The sequence below is a fragment of the Myotis yumanensis genome, unplaced genomic scaffold (assembly GCF_028538775.1).
Source record: "Myotis yumanensis isolate MYYU_CA2020_CCGP unplaced genomic scaffold, mMyoYum1.0.hap1 SCAF_6, whole genome shotgun sequence".
In the NCBI taxonomy this organism is placed as follows: domain Eukaryota; kingdom Metazoa; phylum Chordata; class Mammalia; order Chiroptera; family Vespertilionidae; genus Myotis; species Myotis yumanensis.
Window position 1 is genome coordinate 62,088,118 of NW_027223757.1, and position 18,211 is coordinate 62,106,328.

Consider the following 18,211-nt stretch of genomic DNA (forward strand, 5'->3'; position numbering starts at 1 on the left):
ATTTTGCAGTGTATTTAAATGTGACAGATCTGAACCCTTACCAGGTTGGGTGGGACACATTCTGTGTTAGATGGTCACCTCACCGGGCAGCCACCTCCTACAGGCTAAAGCTAAACCCTGCAGATGGTACGTGTGCAGAACAAGAAAAGAACTGGAGCTCATAGCAACATTTTAAAATTCAGTAAAGGAGATGCCATTTGTTTACAAAATTATGTATAATATGCCTTTAAATGCAATTGAGGATGACACTGGCGTTTTCCTTTGTTGTCATGACCAGGAACGAGAGGACAGGAAATTACAGTGCGTGGATCAGAAACCAGTCACTGCTTCACTGGCCTCACACCAGATACTGACTACGGCGTCACTGTCTTCGTGCAGACACCAAACCTCGAGGGTCCTGGTGTCTCTGTCAGAGAACACACCAGTAAGTGTCTGAGTGACCTGGAATGCCTGTCAGGCTTCAGAATGGAATGCTCTGGGGGCGGGAGACTTACGACCCCTGAACAGGGACGTCTCTGTATGGGCAGCAGTGATGATGTAATGATGGCAGGCTCTTCAAGGTGGAGTCTGTGGCTGGTTCAGGACCTTTACCTGGAGAAAATCCATGTTGCCCCTGTCACAGAGTTGGTATTATTTTTAAGGAAAGGGCTAGAGGAGGGCCGGTGGACAGTGGGAAGTTGATGGGCATCTATATGATTGACTTCTACTCATTTGACCCTATCTGAAGGCCTTACATTCACCCTTTGAATCTTGGCTTTGCGTTTTGTAGCTATAGTCAATGTTGAGAGATTATCAATGACACCAGATTTGGATACAATAGAATTCCCAGTGTGTCCGTGCCAATGAGACTTGATTTTGTCACCAAGGATTTAAATCGCTCTTAAAATTTACCTTCTGTGTTATGAAATGTGCACATACTGTGTTTCTCTAATTATTATTTTTTTAAATTCTAGCCGTAAAACCAACAGAAGCCCCTACTGAGCCACCCACACCTCCTCCCCCTCCCACAATTCCACCTGCTCGAGATGGTAAGTCCAGTTGATTTGGAAATGTAATGAGTAAGAAGGGATTTGTTGCCTTCTTACGAATGCAGCCTGCATATCATTTACAATTGATAGAGAACATTTTGATTTATGATTCTTGTTGAAGAGTTTTTAGGTTAAAAGAAAGATTGCCAGCAATTTGTTCTTCCCCTCCAGGAGCATTTTGGTGTGAATGGAATCAGTCTTAAACTACCTCAGCTCTTCATTTGGAACTTGTTTTCCTTCATTTTGCAGATTAATGTCTCATGATACCTTACATAGTTCATGGTCACCTGGTGGGCCTTTGTTTCCGTGGGCTGCTGGCATCAATAGGATCCATGAATCTTTTTGGCTTTACCTGCAAGCTAACTCCTGGGCCTTTGGGTTTGGAAGTCCTGGTTTCTGATCTGAGAAGTGCCCTGGATTACACAAAGCTAAAACATTTCTATTCACTAAAGTCTGAGGCATAATGGTCACTTGAGAACGTTAAAGCTGGTCTCTCAAGTAATTTGGGGCAGTTCTCTGTGCTTTATCAAATTAAGTTTATTTTTTTTTTTTTTTTTTTTTTTTAAATATATTTTATTGATTTTTACAGAGAGGAAGGGAGAGAGATAGAGAGCTAGAAACATCGATGAGAGAGACATCGATCAGCTGCCTCCTGCACATCTCCCACTGGGGATGTGCCTGCAACCCAGGTACATGCCCTTGACCGGAATCGAACCTGGGACCTTTCAGTCCGCAGGCCGACGCTCTATCCACTGAGCCAAACCGGTTTCGGCTCAAATTAAGTTTAAACTAATTAACCACTAGTGTATTCTCCCTCCCCCCACATTCTGTTTTCTCAGTTAAACTGAAAGCATTTCAGATTTTTAAAGTATTTTCCTTTTATCTTAGAAGGCTCTAGACTGCCACAACTTCTTTAAACCTATTAAATAAGATAAAAGTTAAAAGTATATTATTATAGGGTAAAACAATAATGGGGTTCTTGAAATTTAGGTTGTTGAAAGAAATTCAGTAAATAATCTTGGCTTTTGAGTTAATACTTTACTTTTTAGAGCAGTTTTATGTTCTTAGCAAAATTGAGCAGAAAGTACATAATGTTCCATATATACCCTGTACCCTCACACGCACAGCCTCCCCCAGCATCACCCTCCCGCACCAAAGTGGCACATTTGTTACCGTCCATGAGCCTATATTGACACACCATTATCACCCAAAATCTATAGGTTATATTTGGGTCCACTCTTGGTGTTGTACATGCTACATGTTAAATTTTTATAGAATAAAATGTTGTTAAATTTTTATTTTCAGATTTTCTTTTTTAGTCTTCAAGTCTGAAGATTCAATGAAAGATATTTATTTTATTCCCTCCCTTCCTTCCCTCCATATAATTATAGTGGCCTAATTTAAAATAAGACACCTTATTTGCACCAAATCTTTGATAAGTATATACAAAATTTCTAATCTGTTAAATTCTGGACATTGTTGCTTTTCACTTCCTTTCCTCCTCATTTATTGTTTGAGGCTACTTGAAGAGTTCCATGAGGAAAGAGCATATATTTGCATAATGGATCTAAATAGGTGGAGTAATTCCAGAGGAGAAGTTGAGGGCCAGTTAGAGAGTGCCTCTCACACTTTATTGTGAGTAGGAACCATCTGGGCATCTTGTTGCTGATTCTGACTGAGGAACTCTGGGATAGGGCCCAGGATTCTGCATTTCGAAGAAGCTTCCCAGGCCATGCTATTGCCACTGAACCATACTTTGAGTAGCAAGGTGATAGGCTGCATTTCTCAGTTGTGTAATTTCACTTGAATGAAAGAATTCGTGAGATTTGGAGCTTCCTTTTTCTAATTTTATTTCCCCAGTATGCAAAGGGGCCAAGGCAGATATTGTATTCTTGACTGATGCCTCCTGGAGTATCGGGGATGACAATTTTAACAAAGTTGTAAAGTTCATCTTCAATACTGTGGGAGCCTTTGATGAAATCAATCCTGGTGGAATTCAGGTGGGTGTCTTTTCATGGTGGCTATTCACTTGTAATGTCTTGCTATGTCCTTCGACCTCTTTTTAAGTAGAAAGACTTTTCACTACAAATTATGTTTTGACTTTTGTTATTTGATATTTTCATTACACATGCATTTTTGGGAAGGAGTTGGGTATAAATGGTAAATAAACAGAAAAATAAATATTCCGTTAGGTATTTTCTTTGGCTAGATGATATTCCTATTGAATAATTTAGGGGGTTCTAACTTCCTGCTTAAAACTCTTACAATGATACACTTCCATGAAAGGTCAGCCGATGTTCTGGAAATTAAATGCATTGTGATTATCACCCTCTGTTAAGTCAGCGGAGTCAGTGAGGAATAGGGACTGGAGTGGGTGTGTGGAGCCCTGCTCCCTGCCCTGTCATGGCATCGCAGGTACCACCTTGACCAGAAGAATGGCCATTATTGACTCCGAGGGTATTTCATTTTTGTTTTCCTAAAATAGCTACAAATTATATTGCTGTGAAATTACTTCAAAAGTATTTGTTTTACTAGAGTTGGAACTTAGAAAAGGTTATCTTTCCATAAGAGGCTTTGAAGAATAATTCACCATATAGCCATAACTTACCTGTAAATTGGAGAATCTCCTTCACTACTCTCAATAAACCAATGAACCGAACACTTAAGTCCAGTGGCTCTAAACTATGTTTTGGTGAGCCCTTCCTCCCAGGCCCCTCTGAGAGTCTGAATAAAGCTGTTATTAGTTATTTCTTGGATTCTGTAAACTTGAAGACCCACTTCAAATTCCCCCCCTTCTGGAGTGGCTTTCTTGATGGCTTTCGGCATTCCGTGCTCCTGAAGGATATTGTCTGGGTTACTATATAGCAAGTATCACTTTTTATGGTCATTATTGTGTGCGACTCTCTTCTGTCTAACTCATTGACTCCTTAAGGCAAGGGACTATATTGTGTCATTCTTCTTCCGAATCTTTTTCTTTCTCTCCCCATTCCTGCTGATGAATTTTTTTCTTTATTTTGGCAGCTTGTACCTTTTCATGTGGCATCTTAGAGACATTATGAAAATAAGAGATTTTGACATAAACCACAAATAATTTCATAAGCAAATCATGTCTTCTTTTATGGAAGAGTACTTTATGGACTATACTAAATTTCAAATCCTCAAATAACCTTGTGGATACTATTCCAACCCAAGAAGAGTAAAAAGTCAGGCCAGTTATGCTCTCAATTTAATGTGTCAACAGCTAAGCCAGCTTTCCATCCTTTTGGAAATTTAAGATATCTAATAAAAAATAAAAAAATAGCTATCATATTTTATTAACTTCTCTGTGCCAACTATTTTGCATACATGATTACTACACGTGTCTTTACAACAATCCTAGAAAGCAAGTATAATTATCTCAATTTTTCTGAGGAGGAAACTAAAGCCCAAAGATGTCGGGAACTTGCCCAGGGTCACATGGCCATTAATTGGCAGAGCTAGGATTTCAGTCCAGCGATTCCTGACTACAAAGTCTGTACTCTTTCCACTAAATCCCACTGTCACTAAGTTTGTGATGAGTGCTGATTATTATCACACATGTGATATTTTCGTATTACCCGGAAGAGTGGATGCGGTCAGTGAGAAGGAGCACTTGGCTGCGGAACCAATTGCTTAGCCCACATTTGCATTCAAGAGAGTGTGTTCTCATTGCTCCTCGATTTTACCCATCCCTTCTCACACCCTGGAGAAAGGTACCATATGAATATAGTATATTTATATGTTCCTATCAATTATTTTCTATTTATTAAAGATTAGAAATTAATTTACTGAGCCAACAGCAGTCAGTGTTATAATACTAGCTATAAAGAGCTTTGTAATACTCTGTCGGATCTGAGACACTTCTTTTTCCCATTCGGCAGTTAGAGGATTCACTGGAAAATTGAAACATAAAAAGAGATGACTGACCCTCCCCACAAACCGCATTTTCTTTCAGGTCTCATTTGTGCAGTACAGTGATGAAGTCAAGTCTGAGTTCAAGCTGAACACGTACAATGACAAGGCCCAAGCCCTCGGGGCCCTCCAGAATATTAGGTACAGAGGAGGAAACACAAGAACAGGTACAGTTGATCAGAGTGTTTGGAGTGGAAGAACCGAGTGTACCATCTCACTCTCACATTCGAATTCTTAACAGTTGGGCATGGCTAATGGCACTTGGATAGTTTGCATTGAGGTGACACTAAAATGTTTCATGCCACACTCTACAGGCAAGGCTCTCACATTTATCAAGGAAAAGGTCTTGACCTGGGAGAGTGGCATGAGGAAGAATGTCCCCAAAGTGCTGGTTGTGGTCACAGATGGTCGGTCACAGGACGAGGTGAAGAAAGCCGCTGCGGTCATCCAGCAGTCAGGTAAGCCCCGGCCTGCGTGCTACGCCTCGTGCTTGCACTCATTATGTTAACGGTTTTGAACATTCAGAAATGATGGCAAGAAACCCCACATTTCGGATTTACTTTATTGTTCCTGTTGAATCTGTATGTCATACTCTTATAATATTAGTTTATGTTTAATTGTGGGATGGTTTGGTGATTGCTCAGAAATAGCGTGGTGCATAGTCTTTGGGTAATATGTGATTCAGGGTCTGTCAACGGGCAAACGAGATTTCTCGTGGGGGCTGGAAGGCTGTGGAATGCAAACATGGGATGACCCCAGAGCAGGCTTCCTGCCATAGCAGAAGTGAGTCTTGACGCTGGCTCCTGTGCAAGGAGAACATAGGGAAGCCTTCACTTTAGCACAGCCTTGCAGGTGCAGGCTCAAAGCAGGTTTCTCAAAGGTACACTGCACAGGAGGAACAGCCAGGTCCCAGGGACACGTCTCTGGGGCACATCTTGGCAAACAAACATCCTCAGTGCCTCCTGGCAACACTGTCCTTTGGATGAGTTATTCAGGATTATTAGAGATGAAACAAGGTAATTCCAGTACTTGCATTAATGCCCTCTCTGAAGCCCCCTCAGGTCCAAGGTAGACATATGTTGTGCATTATCTATTGCAGTGATCGAAAAGTACTTGGTTACATGGAACTGCACTGATCTTTTTATAAATGACTGCTACTGTTTTATGCACTTTGATCAGATTTCAGCATATTTCGTGCTCCTAGCTGATTTAAGTTTGGGGTTATGAATACTTACTCCTTATGTTACCTTATTTATACCTAATTATGTAACTAATTCCTTACATAGTTATTTTTTTAACAGTCAAATCAAGCTTTTGGAGTAAAAACTTTACTTGTATTAACCTAAATAAAGTTATTGCTAGTGGGAATTGTATATTTCATTTTACTTTTTAAACATTTCTTTTTTTATTGATTTTAGAGAGGAAGGGAGAAGGAGAGATAGAAACATCAAATAATGAGAGAGAAACATTGACTGGCTGCCTCCTGCACGCCCCACATTGGGGATTGAGGAATCAAACTGTGACCTCCTGGTTCATAGGTTGATGCTCAACCACTGGGCCATGCTGGCCGGGCCATATATTTCATTTTAAAAGTGACCAGAATGCTGCCTTTGAGCTTGAGTTTGTTGAGAATCAAATTTTTAAGTGAGCCCATTCCTGGTTTCTGAGTCACACAAGCTTAAAATGTTAATGGTGCCCAAGAGAGCTGCAGAATTCTTGGGTCTATCAGCACTGTAGATCTGTGGAAGGAAATGAGCACCATGTTAATCTTTCTGCTCTGAAAATGTTTGCCTTTTGTTAGGATTTTATTCTAGGAAATCCAATTAATTGAATTTTATAATCCAGAAAATAGGAAGACCTGGAGAAAGGACTTATTATTTATTTATTTTTTAAATATATTTTATTGATTTTTTACAGAGAGGAAGGGGAGGGATAGAGAGTTAGAAACATCAATGAGCGAGAAGCATCAATCAGCTGCCTCCTGCACGCCCCCTACTGGGGATGTGCCCGCAGCCAAGGTACATGTCCTTGACTGGAATCGAACCTGGGACCCTTGAGTCCACAGGCCGATGCTCTATCCACTGAGCCAAACCGGTCAGGGCGAAAGGACATATTTATTAAGGAGAGTTTGTGTCAGTTAAAAGAATGTGCTGCACACACTGAGGAAATACAGCATTGGTTCTGATAAGATTTTACTTTGAATTGTTGTAATTCACTCTGTAAACATGCTTTTCAGGGTTCAGTGTCTTTGTTGTTGGTGTGGCTGATGTTGAGTACAACGAGCTTGCCAATATTGCCAGCAAACCAAGCGAGCGGCACGTGTTCATTGTGGATGACTTTGAATCTTTTGAGAAGATAGAGGACAACCTCATCACATTTGTCTGTGAAACTGCCACCTCAAGTAAGTCATGGTCCATATGGGACCATAATCTCATTTGTTTTGAAAAGTAACTACTCGGTAGGCCATTCCCTATCCTATATGGGACCAAGCCTGTGCATAAATAGATCCTGGGAAATCCCTTGAGAACCCGATGAGTCATTGTTCCTATTGAGATTGTGCTAAATGTGTGCTTGTCAGAGGTCCATTTTAAGCTTTGAAGATGTAATATATTCCTTATATGGAAATAAAGTGTTTTAATACATCCTTTCCCCACCATCCCAATGCCTGTGACATTTGAGTAAATTAATCTTCAGCTTCAGGAATGCGTTTACAGAAGCATTACTGTGAGATGAAGGTTTGCCCCTATTAGTAATCAATTGGTGTTTGTTCTGTCAACATCCGGGCTTCAAGGGAGCAATGAGAAAACTGACTTGTACATGTGTGCTCCATAGAAATTTGTTTGGTTCCCATTTGTCTTTTTGGTTATAGATTTTTCTCCTTATGCCAAGATCTCATGTTCAACTTTTAAAATACAGTGAAGGCCAAAACGTTCATTATTTTTGTCAATTTATCCTCTTCCCCACCCATTAACACTGATTCTTGGGGCATTAGATTACGGAGGCAGTTGTGCCGCTAGTCTAGACTTTTGATCCTAGGCAGGGCTATGATTTGCAAGTGTTACAGTTTCCCCTATTAAACATTATGTTAAATCCTCAGAGATCTGGGAGAGATGGCAATAGTAAACAATGGTCAGTACTTTACTGTGAAACTGACCTTGAAACTCAGAAAGGAGCTGTCCTGGTGCCAGGTGGGCAGGGAACTACAGTTGTCGCATGTCCACTCCCAGTGGTCCTGAAAGCCACTCTCTGGGATTCCTGGCTCTGGGGGGCCCAGTGTGAAAACCGCTGTAGACATATAATTGTTACATGATGTTTTGTAGGCAAGAGAGTTGGATGGCAACATACTCCTCTTGCCTTTGCAAAAATATGAAATTCCCTGGGTGGGAGAAAAAAAGTTCTTTAAGCTATTTAAAAACATCTGAATATCCCCCCTTTAATTGTATTTTACTATTCTTAAGAACATTGTAGAATTCTAATTGGGTTGGAGAATGTTGAGAAAACATTGCTAATACTGGTCAATAGTGTAATTCCTCCTACACGTGGGAAGTCTACAAGAAATCCGTTATAAAAAAATTAGATCAATGTGAGTTTTTATAAATGCATGAAGAATTTCATTATTTGATATATGTACATCGCTGATTTGTGTCCATATACAATGTTTGCATATTGCGTTGGTGAATCATGCTTAAAGAACACTGTCTATTGCAGATTGTCCTCTCATTTATTTGGATGGCTACACCTCACCAGGTAAGCATTTATAAGCCTGGGCTAATTTGTTTCAGGATTCAAGCCAAAAAATAATTTAAATGACCTCACTTCAATATTTTATTTTCTGATGTAAAGGTTTTAAGATGCTTGAAGCATACAACCTCACAGAGAAGAATTTTGCTTCCGTCCAAGGCGTCTCTTTGGAGTCAGGGTCTTTCCCCAGCTACTCCTCCTACAGGCTTCAGAAGAACGCCTTCGTCAATCAGCCCACAGCGTAAGTATGACAGCAGGCGGGTCTTTTTCTGACAATGATGATTTTTGAGGCTCTTGGAATCCTGGAACTTTCGATTGGTCAGAAGACTCCTTATGAACGACCTGGCTTAATTTCCGGAAATGCAGTTGGGTTAAGTGTCTTCTCCCAGGTCACACAGGAGAGGAGGACTCCGGCCTCGGTCTCCTCAAACCTCAGCATCTCACCCTGGTTCTGTAGGATTATGGGTTCCTGGCCCTTTTGAATTCAAGGCGAGGATCATAGCTATGCTTTTGCTAAGGGAGGCTGTTTAAACAGGAAGGCAACTTCTTATTTGGAACGCCGCTCCCTGGGGTGCAGAGGGACTGCTGGAGTAGGTGCAGGAGGAGAGCAGCATTCTTTTCAGGGTTTCAGAACCTCCAGCAGATGGAAGCCCTCGCAGCTCTGCTTGTCCGTGTTTGGAGGGGCAGCGGTTGATTTTTATTGGGCGATGCTCCCACGATCTGCCAGGTAGCTCTAGATCAGTGGTTCTCAACCTTGGCTGCACATTAGAATCACCTGGGACTCTTTTTTAAAATCCTGATTTCTGGGCCTCATCCTCCGGAAATTCTGTTTCTTTGTTGCTAATGTTGTGGCCCCACCCCATAACAAAGAAACAGAATTTCTGGAGGATGAGGCCCAGAAATCAGGATTTTAAAAGGATTCCCCCCCAGTGATTCTAAAGTGCAGCCAAGGTTGAGAACCACTGCTCTAGATGTTGTTATTTTATACTCCATGCAAGTTTGCACCTGGGAACGATAACCAAAGTATGTATTTTTTATTCATTAGAATGGAAACATTTTAATCTTGAGAAATATGTGTTTGGCAACTTAGAGAGCGAAAAGAACACGCAGAAATAAAGCTTTCAGGAACTGAGGACAGGGTCAGAAAATGCTGTCTGAAATGTGAAACGCTCTGGGAAAGCTGACGGAAAATTCAGACTAAAACCGAAACTAATTTCCTTTAAGGAAGCAGCGATCGTATTGTAGTGCGGCCACACTGAAGTTCCTAACTCTTTGATGGTCAACCAGGCTGGTTCCCAATTTTAGGTTTTTCAGTAAACCTTCAGACCCAGCGTTTAACTCTCAGTCACCCCAAGATTTGATACCTACCTTTAAAAGATTTTTTAAAAATTGATTTCACAGAGGAAGGGAGAGAGAGAGAGAGAGAGAGAGAGAGAGAAACATCAATGATGAGAGAGAATCACACAGGGGATCAAGCCCGAAACCTGGGCATGTGCCCTGACTGGAAATTGAATTGAACTGTGACCTTCTGATTCATAGGTCGACGCTCAGCCACTGAGCCACCTCGGCTGGGCAATACCTACCTTTTTACTTATGATAGCCTATTGTCCTCTCATGAGTCAGAGCTTATGGCTGAAAGAACCATAAGTGCAATTCAATCCCCCCCCTGCCCCCCCCCCCCCCCCCCCCCGTCGGAAGGACTCATTAACTGAGAAAGAAGAAAAAAAATGGGCAAGGTTAGACATAAATTAATATGGAGAAGATATTATTTTTAACATGGGATATTATGAAGATAGTAGGCTTTTGAACACACAGAAGCTATTGTGTCTGCTTGCCCAGAATACATGTTTAAAAGGCAGAGCAGCATCATATTCCAGAAGTACCAGTGGTGTGGTTGGTGCAAGGGCTTGAAACCTCAAGCGACATTCTGGGCCCTCTGTCAAGATTCACAGAAGAATAGGTTCTCCCCTGTCTGAGAGGTGATGATCAAGGCCTTTTCCCTGCCTTCAGAAATAAAATGTTATTAAATAGTCTCAGACAGAAAACCATCAATTTAGCTTCAATGGTTCCCCTGAATAGCGATGGAGTCAACTCTGGGAGGACACATGGAACCACATGTTTTTGTCTAACAGCCTTAGAGCAAAGCAACATTTCCTTTTAATTGAATTCCATCCCTTTATCAGCACTAAACGTTGGTGCATGTACATGACCTTAACATTTATTACTCGTTTTCTTTTTAGGAACATGTAAGCTTCTGGAGATTATGTGATTTATTTATTTCAAGGGAGGAATTTGGGAGTGTAAAAACTACTGGAGAAAGCGAGGGAGAAATTAAAACCTTAAGCTATTTTATAATCTCATACCCCTGACACTGGGACTTAAGTATATTTAGTGAGATTCATTTTCTTGAAGTTACATCCATAGGTATAATGTTTATCACTCTAAAATTAGTATGTAATTTTGCAATTGTTTATGCGTCTAGAAAAAATTAGTTCTTAGGATAAAAGACCATTTGGCAATTTCCCAGACTTCTGTGACTTTATCAGATTATAAATAATCTATTACTACTTACATAATGGACCTTTAGTGCTTGTTCTTTTGATGTCTTTCCTAAAATTTTCTCCTTCTAATATGTTGCCAGATTATTATAAATGACTTCTAAAACTACCCATAATAAGATTCTGGTCCAAAGATCTAAAATATTCTCTATTTCTGATGAGAAATTTTTATTAGTGAATTCATTCATTTGTTTTATCCACAGAGATCTACACCCAAATGGACTCCCTCCTTCATACACGATTATATTATTGTTCAGACTTCTCCCAGAATCTCCTAGTGACCCTTTTGCAATTTGGCAAATCACAGACAGAGACTACAAACCACAAGTTGGAGTGATTGCAGATCGTAAGGATTTTTATCTTATTTTAAGGCACATGTGTACATATTGTTGGTTAGGTTTTCTCTTGACTTCTTTTTATAAGAACCTTCTGAATATGCAGAGTGGGGCAAACGTAGTTTATAGCTGTGAATTTGAGAAACACAGAGTTTATTTTTGTATTATTCATGAATTATTATATTATTTTCCATAATAACAACAACTATAAACTTACTTTTGCCCCACCCTGTATATATTTACTTGACATATGCTTTTATGTTTAAAGTTTTAAAAATGTAGCTTATTAGTAAATATTTTAATTATGTTTTATCCCAACTAAAACTATTGAATTTTTTAGACATCTTACCAAAAAAGAAACATCATGAATACTTTCAATATAAAGTATACCAGGCTTGTGATTTAGTAACAATTACGTGTTAATTACAGCTTCTAGCAAGACATTATCATTCTTTAACAAGGATACAAGAGGTGAGGTGCAGACTATTACATTCGACACAGAAGAAGTGAAGTCATTATTTTATGGAAGTTTTCATAAGGTAAATATTATCTGGTTACTTATAGAAAAAAGAATATGGCTTGATATTTTAAGTTAATTTATTTTATTATTTGTTAAAATGTTATGCTAAATTGGTAAAAATATAACCATATCTTTTAAAAATAAAATCTTATGCTAATATCTTTTAAAAATTTGAATCATGTAGTATGACTACTTTTTCTATCTACCATTTTATTGTGAACCATTACATTATTTCATTTCCAAAGCTTAATTTTTATTATATTTTAATTGATAGGATTATTATTTTATAAAGCTGCTTCTGCTTGCTTGTTTATGGTAAACTTACAGACATGCCAGTATAAAGGTTATCACTATCTGCCAAAATAATAAAGATAAATGTTTATATGATTAACATTTACATTAACACACTATGGATTTTCTAAAATATCTTGTTGGAAGTTCTAAGATGCGTTCTTATGGGATTGTCTATTTTTGTTTATCTTAATTAATTCCTGTGTATGTCAACATCCAAGGATAATAGAGACTTCCTGTAAGATTTTTAAAAGATGATTGACAAAAGTACTGAAGTTTGACATATTAGAAAAGAAAAGGATAAGCTAGATTAGGAACGGACTTTTTAATAGTATTTCTTCATCCATTGGGTTAGCAGGAGGAATACCTTTGGTTGCACAAGTGGTCTAAAATTTCTCCAGCATGACACTCAGAAAGTTAATCTCCTATATCGAAGACAAGTATTTCCAGTTCAATCTAATTCTCAAGCGAAAACGGAAAAACTTTTCTGTATTTGAGTAGATGTAGCTGTTATTTCTTGCTGATCCTATTCCTGAGAATTTGGGTTCTTTCCAGAATGCTTTTCTTATTCGTGAATTAAGTTCTCAGTCAGGATGGCAAGGGACTCTTCTCAGGAAGCTCAAAAAGGCTTCCCAATGTGCACATTAGCAAAATACAATGAAAGAAAACAAAGCTCTTTGAGAATAATGGCACATCCACTTCACAGTTTATTGACTTTCATGGTGAAGTGCATGCAATAAAATAAATGCCTCATTGGGAAAGCAAACTCTAGTTTGGCAAATATTATTAGCTTCAACTTCTCCTTATCCAATATTAGATGATGAATCTGGCAAGGTTCTTATGAACTTTTTCTGGCTCATTGCTACACCTATTAAATTCATATTTGAGTAACCTGCTAAAAAGGACTATTTCGTTTTTCCTTCCATACTCTCTAAAGATATTAGAAATTTAATTTCTACTAGCCAACTGATAGCCATTTATTTTTAAGTTTTGAACTTTCATTGAATGCTTCATTTTACTTGAGCAAAAAAAGAAATATTTTGCAGAGGTCTATAGCGACAGTCAATTATTGCAAATCCAAGATCGTTATTTTTGGCATTGCTTCATTTGCCTTTATAGAAAGGTATTTGTAGTCTTAGGTTTTTCTCCTTACAAGTCTTCTGCCCTCCTCAAATTCTCTACTTTCTTTTTTCCATACTATGTTTCTTTTTATTAGTTTTTTCTCTCCACTTTTTCACTATACTCTTCCTTCTTCCATTCCCTTACCCCATTCTTTTCACCTACTCTCCTACATCAATTCAAGTAACAAGTTCAATCACTATTGGCTATTACATTCTTTACTGATTCAAGGATTCAAACATTCTTCTTTGATTTTCCATCTAATCCAGGGACTGAAGTCCTTCAGTCTGTGGGGTAATGAGTTGCACTCCCATAGCAGGGAATGAGTGGAAATGACATCCAGGGGGCTCTTGGGAAAGAGAGGGTAGGCTAAAAGAGCTTAAACAGGGACTAGCAGACAGCTATTGATTCTTGAAAATTCTCTTGAAAAGTTTTTTTGTGTCTCCATTCTGTTGTGACAGATGACATATATCCAAGTGAGAAATTTCCATTAAGAGGCAAAAGAGGAATAGATGAAAAATGAAGTTTTAGAGAATGGCAGAGTATGGGCTGGGAGATGAATTGGAATGAGTGCTTCTATTTCTTTCTGCTGGTCTGTGAAATTTTCACAGTTTAGAGATGGTTTCTAAGTACGTAGGACGAGGGTCTGCAGATGAAGAACCCACTCTAAAATGTGATTATGCATGTGTTTAAAATGCAGTAGAACATGCGGAAGAGATTGTAGTAAAACATGTTTTTAGCATGTGCTTAGTATGTTGACATTGAATGACCAGTATATTTGGGATAATTTTGTTACAAACTAAGAGTCTTGATTTTGACATAATTCTGGATACTATAATTTTTTTCAAGTACTTCGTAATATTTATCTCTGTGATTGTTCACACAAGAGCTAACAAATAAGGTTTAGTCCTTTTTATAATTTTTATTGAATTTATTGGGGTGACATTGCTTAGTAAAATTACCCAGGTTTCAGGTACACAATTCTACAGTACATCATCTGTATATTGCATGTGTTTACCACCCTAAATCAAGTCTACTTCCACCACCATTTATCTCCCCTTTACCTCTTCCACCTGCTCCCACCCCTCCTTCCCTCTGGCAATCACTATACTATTGTCTGTGTCCAAAAGGGTGAAAGGATTAAGCAAAAAACAAACAAACAAGTTTTACTTCCTATCCTATATAATAAAAGGCTAATATGCAAATTGTCCCTTCCTTCCTATATAATAAAAGGCTGATATGCAAATTGTCCCCTCAACTGGGAGTTCAACCGAGAGTTTGACCAGGAGTTTGACCAGGGGTGGGGCCAGCAGGAAAACTGCCTGCAGCCCCTCCCCCTGGCTGGCACCACCTCTGATCATCCCCCCCCCCCCCCCCATTAGGGGCAGGGCTGGCCCACCAACCGCCTGCCGCCCCTCCCCACAGCCACCCAGCCCCATCTGCCTGATCCGGGTGGGCTGGCCTGACCCCACCCATGCACGAATCGTGCACTGGGCCTCTAGTTAGGTAATAAATGTCTTGGGAATGCTTGTATAATGCTGTTCTTGAATTCAATGTTAGATGACTGTGCTGTGGGCATTTAAAATTTCTTTATTTTTAGTAAGCTATGTATTACTTTTATATATATAAATGCCACATGTAATTCATACTTGCCACTTACAGATGCACTAAATTAGTGTTTTGGTGGTGATTCTCAGTGGGAAAAATAGTTACTGTTTTAAAAAAATCTCTAGGGATTGTTCTTATGTTTATTGACTCAAAACATTTAAGGGAACTTCTGTTTCTTTTAACTTGGAGCTGAACTTTTCAAAATAATCAAGTGCTTACTTAAGTATTTGTGCTGTGATAAGTGGAAACTATCAACAAGACTATAAACTTTAAAGATTACCTGAAACCATTTTTTACATTATTGAGATACTCATGTTTTATTAATTATCTGTCCTAATAGATTTCTTAATATTACTAGCGTACTCAATATCAGACAGAATAAAGTTGAATCTTGATCTATTGGTTTCTAGAGCTGAATCTCTATAGAAGACGTATGCTGGTTCTTACTATGTTAGGTATTTATATAGTTTGAAAGTTCTTGTTGACTGAAATTTGGAAAAAATTATTCCTGGCCAGGTAGCTCAGTTGGTTAGAGCATCGTCTGATACACCAAAGTTGTGGGTTTGATCCCTGGTCAGGACGCATAAAAGAATCAACCAATGAATGAATACAGTGGAACAACAAATCGATGTCTCTATCTCTGTCTCTGTCTCTCTCTCTCTTAAATCAATAAATAATATAAAAGAAAACAAATTAAAAATTCAACTTAGAAAGTCAGTGAAAGACATTCGAGGCTCTGTTTTACTGAATATAATAATAAATTATTGGTTTATTAGCTTGTATTTGAATAGTTCGTTATAGTTTACAGAATCATCTCATCTATATTATCTCTGGTCATCTTAGTAACAGTACATGGTGGGAAAATAAGAAATTATGCATGTATATGTGGCTGAAGGAAACTGACCTAGAGAGGTTACGTGGGTCATTTGATTTGATGTTAATAAATGACAAGACATTGCAACCTGGTCTTGGATTTTAGTCTAAAATGCTTCTTTGGGGGATGAGAATAGCTTAAAGAATACATTTTTAAACCTGTGATATGAAATATGCAGAAGTCAGCCAATTTTTTGGTGGTGAAAAATTTATAATGGAAACAAATGATCTTTATAGGTTCATATCGTAGTGACCTCAAAAAGTATTAAGATTTACATCGACTGCTATGAAATTATAGAAAAAGACATCAAGGAAGCTGGAAATATCACAACGGATGGTTATGAAATTCTTGGGAAACTACTTAAAGGGGAGAGGAAATCAGCCACAGTAAGTAACGCGTTTTTATTTTTCTTGGTATCTTGAGTCAAGATTAAAAGGGCATTTTTTAAATAACAAGTGAGTTGTTTTTTCTCAGTGAGTTTTAAATTGTTAAGTTTCTTATTCGGATTGGAACTTGGGAGAAGTTATATTCAGGAAATATGCTACTGACAGAATATAATAATGTGTTTTATTGCTAAAAACAAAATAAGATGTCAAGGCAACAGAGAACATCATGCAGTCATCTTGAAACGGGATCAAATTGGAGAGTACAACACAATCGCTGCCAAGATAATCAGTGAAATCTAAAATAATTCATTTTTTTGTTCTTCAAAGAGAGTAATTGCTAATACAAATTTGTGCAGTCGGGACGTTAAGCACTTGTGGACATTGGCTGCGGCCATCACTAGAGCCCGCGCTTTCTCGCAGAGGAGCCGTCGTCTGTCTCCGAGGGAAGATCAGTGTAGAACAGCAGCCAACTGACCGCATTACTAACAAGTTCACTGGCGCATGTTGGAGGCAGGAGCGTGCCAATCCTATTTATGGTTCTATCTAGTGAGACAGTTTTAACTGGAGGTTTCACTGTACCAAGCCGTATGAACACTGAAGTTCATGCTGAATGTCAATTGATAATCACAGAGTTCTAAAAGCAAGTCTGCTACCTTTGGCTTCTATTAATTTTTAAACTATATTTACTTAATTTAGCTTTCTTCCATAGACAGAATTTTCTTCTCCTAGATTCAAAAGTTGAAATTTCTATTCTACAATGAAAAACAATAAGTGCAAGTTTAATATAATTGTGATTAAAATTCAGACTTTCTATTGACTACTGTATTTTATGTTTAAATAGAATAACTATATCAGAGATATAAAATAAGTTATAGCTAAAAAAGTATTTTCCTTCTTATTAAAAGAGTTTTATTTTTTAAAAATAGAAAGATAGGAAGTATATATTACAGCTGGCCCTTAGTATCTATAGATTATGTGTCTTGTGGATTCAACAGAGGATTGGAAATAATACTAAAAAAAAAAAAAAATTCCAAAAAGTCAAATCCTAAGCAATATAGTGTAAATAATTATTTACATAGAATTTATGTTGTATTAGGTATTATAAGTAACCAAGAGATAATTTAAAATACATGGGAGGATGTGCTTAGGTTATGCAAATACTAGGTCATTTTACATAGCCTTGAACATCTTTGGGTTTTGGTGTCTGTGGGGGTCCTGGAACGAATCCCTCTGTGAATAATAAGGGAGGATGTACTATATTGAAATAGTTAAGAGTAACCATAAAAATTATTGGTCAGCCCCTAGGTAAGAATTTATGGGAAAAAAAAGAGCGTCAATGGTAGAATAAATGCGGAATGGCTTTTGAAATTTTACTTTTCTACAAGGATAGGCTATTAAAGTTGATTTAACTGTGTGATGTTTTCAAATTCTTAATGAAACAAATTCACCATTAAACAAAGAAATTAGTTCTCTTTAAAAAAACAAAACTCAATCAAACATTTCTTTTTAGCCAAGGAAGTGAATCAGAAGTGGGAATTTCACATGAGCATTTGTTTTACTGTCTCTTTATCTTAGGCACAGGCTTTTATGTTCTTTCCTTAGGAAGTAAGGACCCCATTTGCTCCCAAGGCCTTGCACCCTTGAGACAGAGAAGTTGGCAAAGGTTAAATTGTGGAAATGTTAGTATAAAATGTTTCTCATGCATCTTTAGCTGATGTTGCTGTTGGTTGTTTGCAGTTCCAAATCCAGAATTTCGATATCGTCTGCAGTCCAGTGTGGACCAGTAGAGACAGATGCTGTGATATTCCCTCAAGGGTGAGT

The 18,211-nt window shown here is 38.2% G+C and overlaps 1 protein-coding gene across 3 annotated transcripts in view; it reads left to right on the forward strand.

The window, feature by feature from the left end:
* COL12A1 (collagen type XII alpha 1 chain) overlaps positions 1 to 18,211 on the forward strand; it is a 111,620-nt gene that overhangs the window by 70,951 nt on the left and 22,458 nt on the right. For all 3 annotated transcript variants that reach the window (XM_070418228.1, XM_070418226.1, XM_070418227.1), the window contains 13 exons: positions 10 to 126; positions 278 to 424; positions 954 to 1,028; positions 2,889 to 3,028; positions 5,002 to 5,125; positions 5,273 to 5,416; positions 7,195 to 7,359; positions 8,667 to 8,705; positions 8,802 to 8,940; positions 11,461 to 11,603; positions 12,022 to 12,131; positions 16,241 to 16,390; positions 18,128 to 18,205. In XM_070418228.1, coding sequence (XP_070274329.1) covers positions 10 to 126; positions 278 to 424; positions 954 to 1,028; positions 2,889 to 3,028; positions 5,002 to 5,125; positions 5,273 to 5,416; positions 7,195 to 7,359; positions 8,667 to 8,705; positions 8,802 to 8,940; positions 11,461 to 11,603; positions 12,022 to 12,131; positions 16,241 to 16,390; positions 18,128 to 18,205 — 1,571 coding nt within the window. The remainder of the gene's footprint in view (positions 1 to 9; positions 127 to 277; positions 425 to 953; positions 1,029 to 2,888; positions 3,029 to 5,001; positions 5,126 to 5,272; positions 5,417 to 7,194; positions 7,360 to 8,666; positions 8,706 to 8,801; positions 8,941 to 11,460; positions 11,604 to 12,021; positions 12,132 to 16,240; positions 16,391 to 18,127; positions 18,206 to 18,211) is intronic.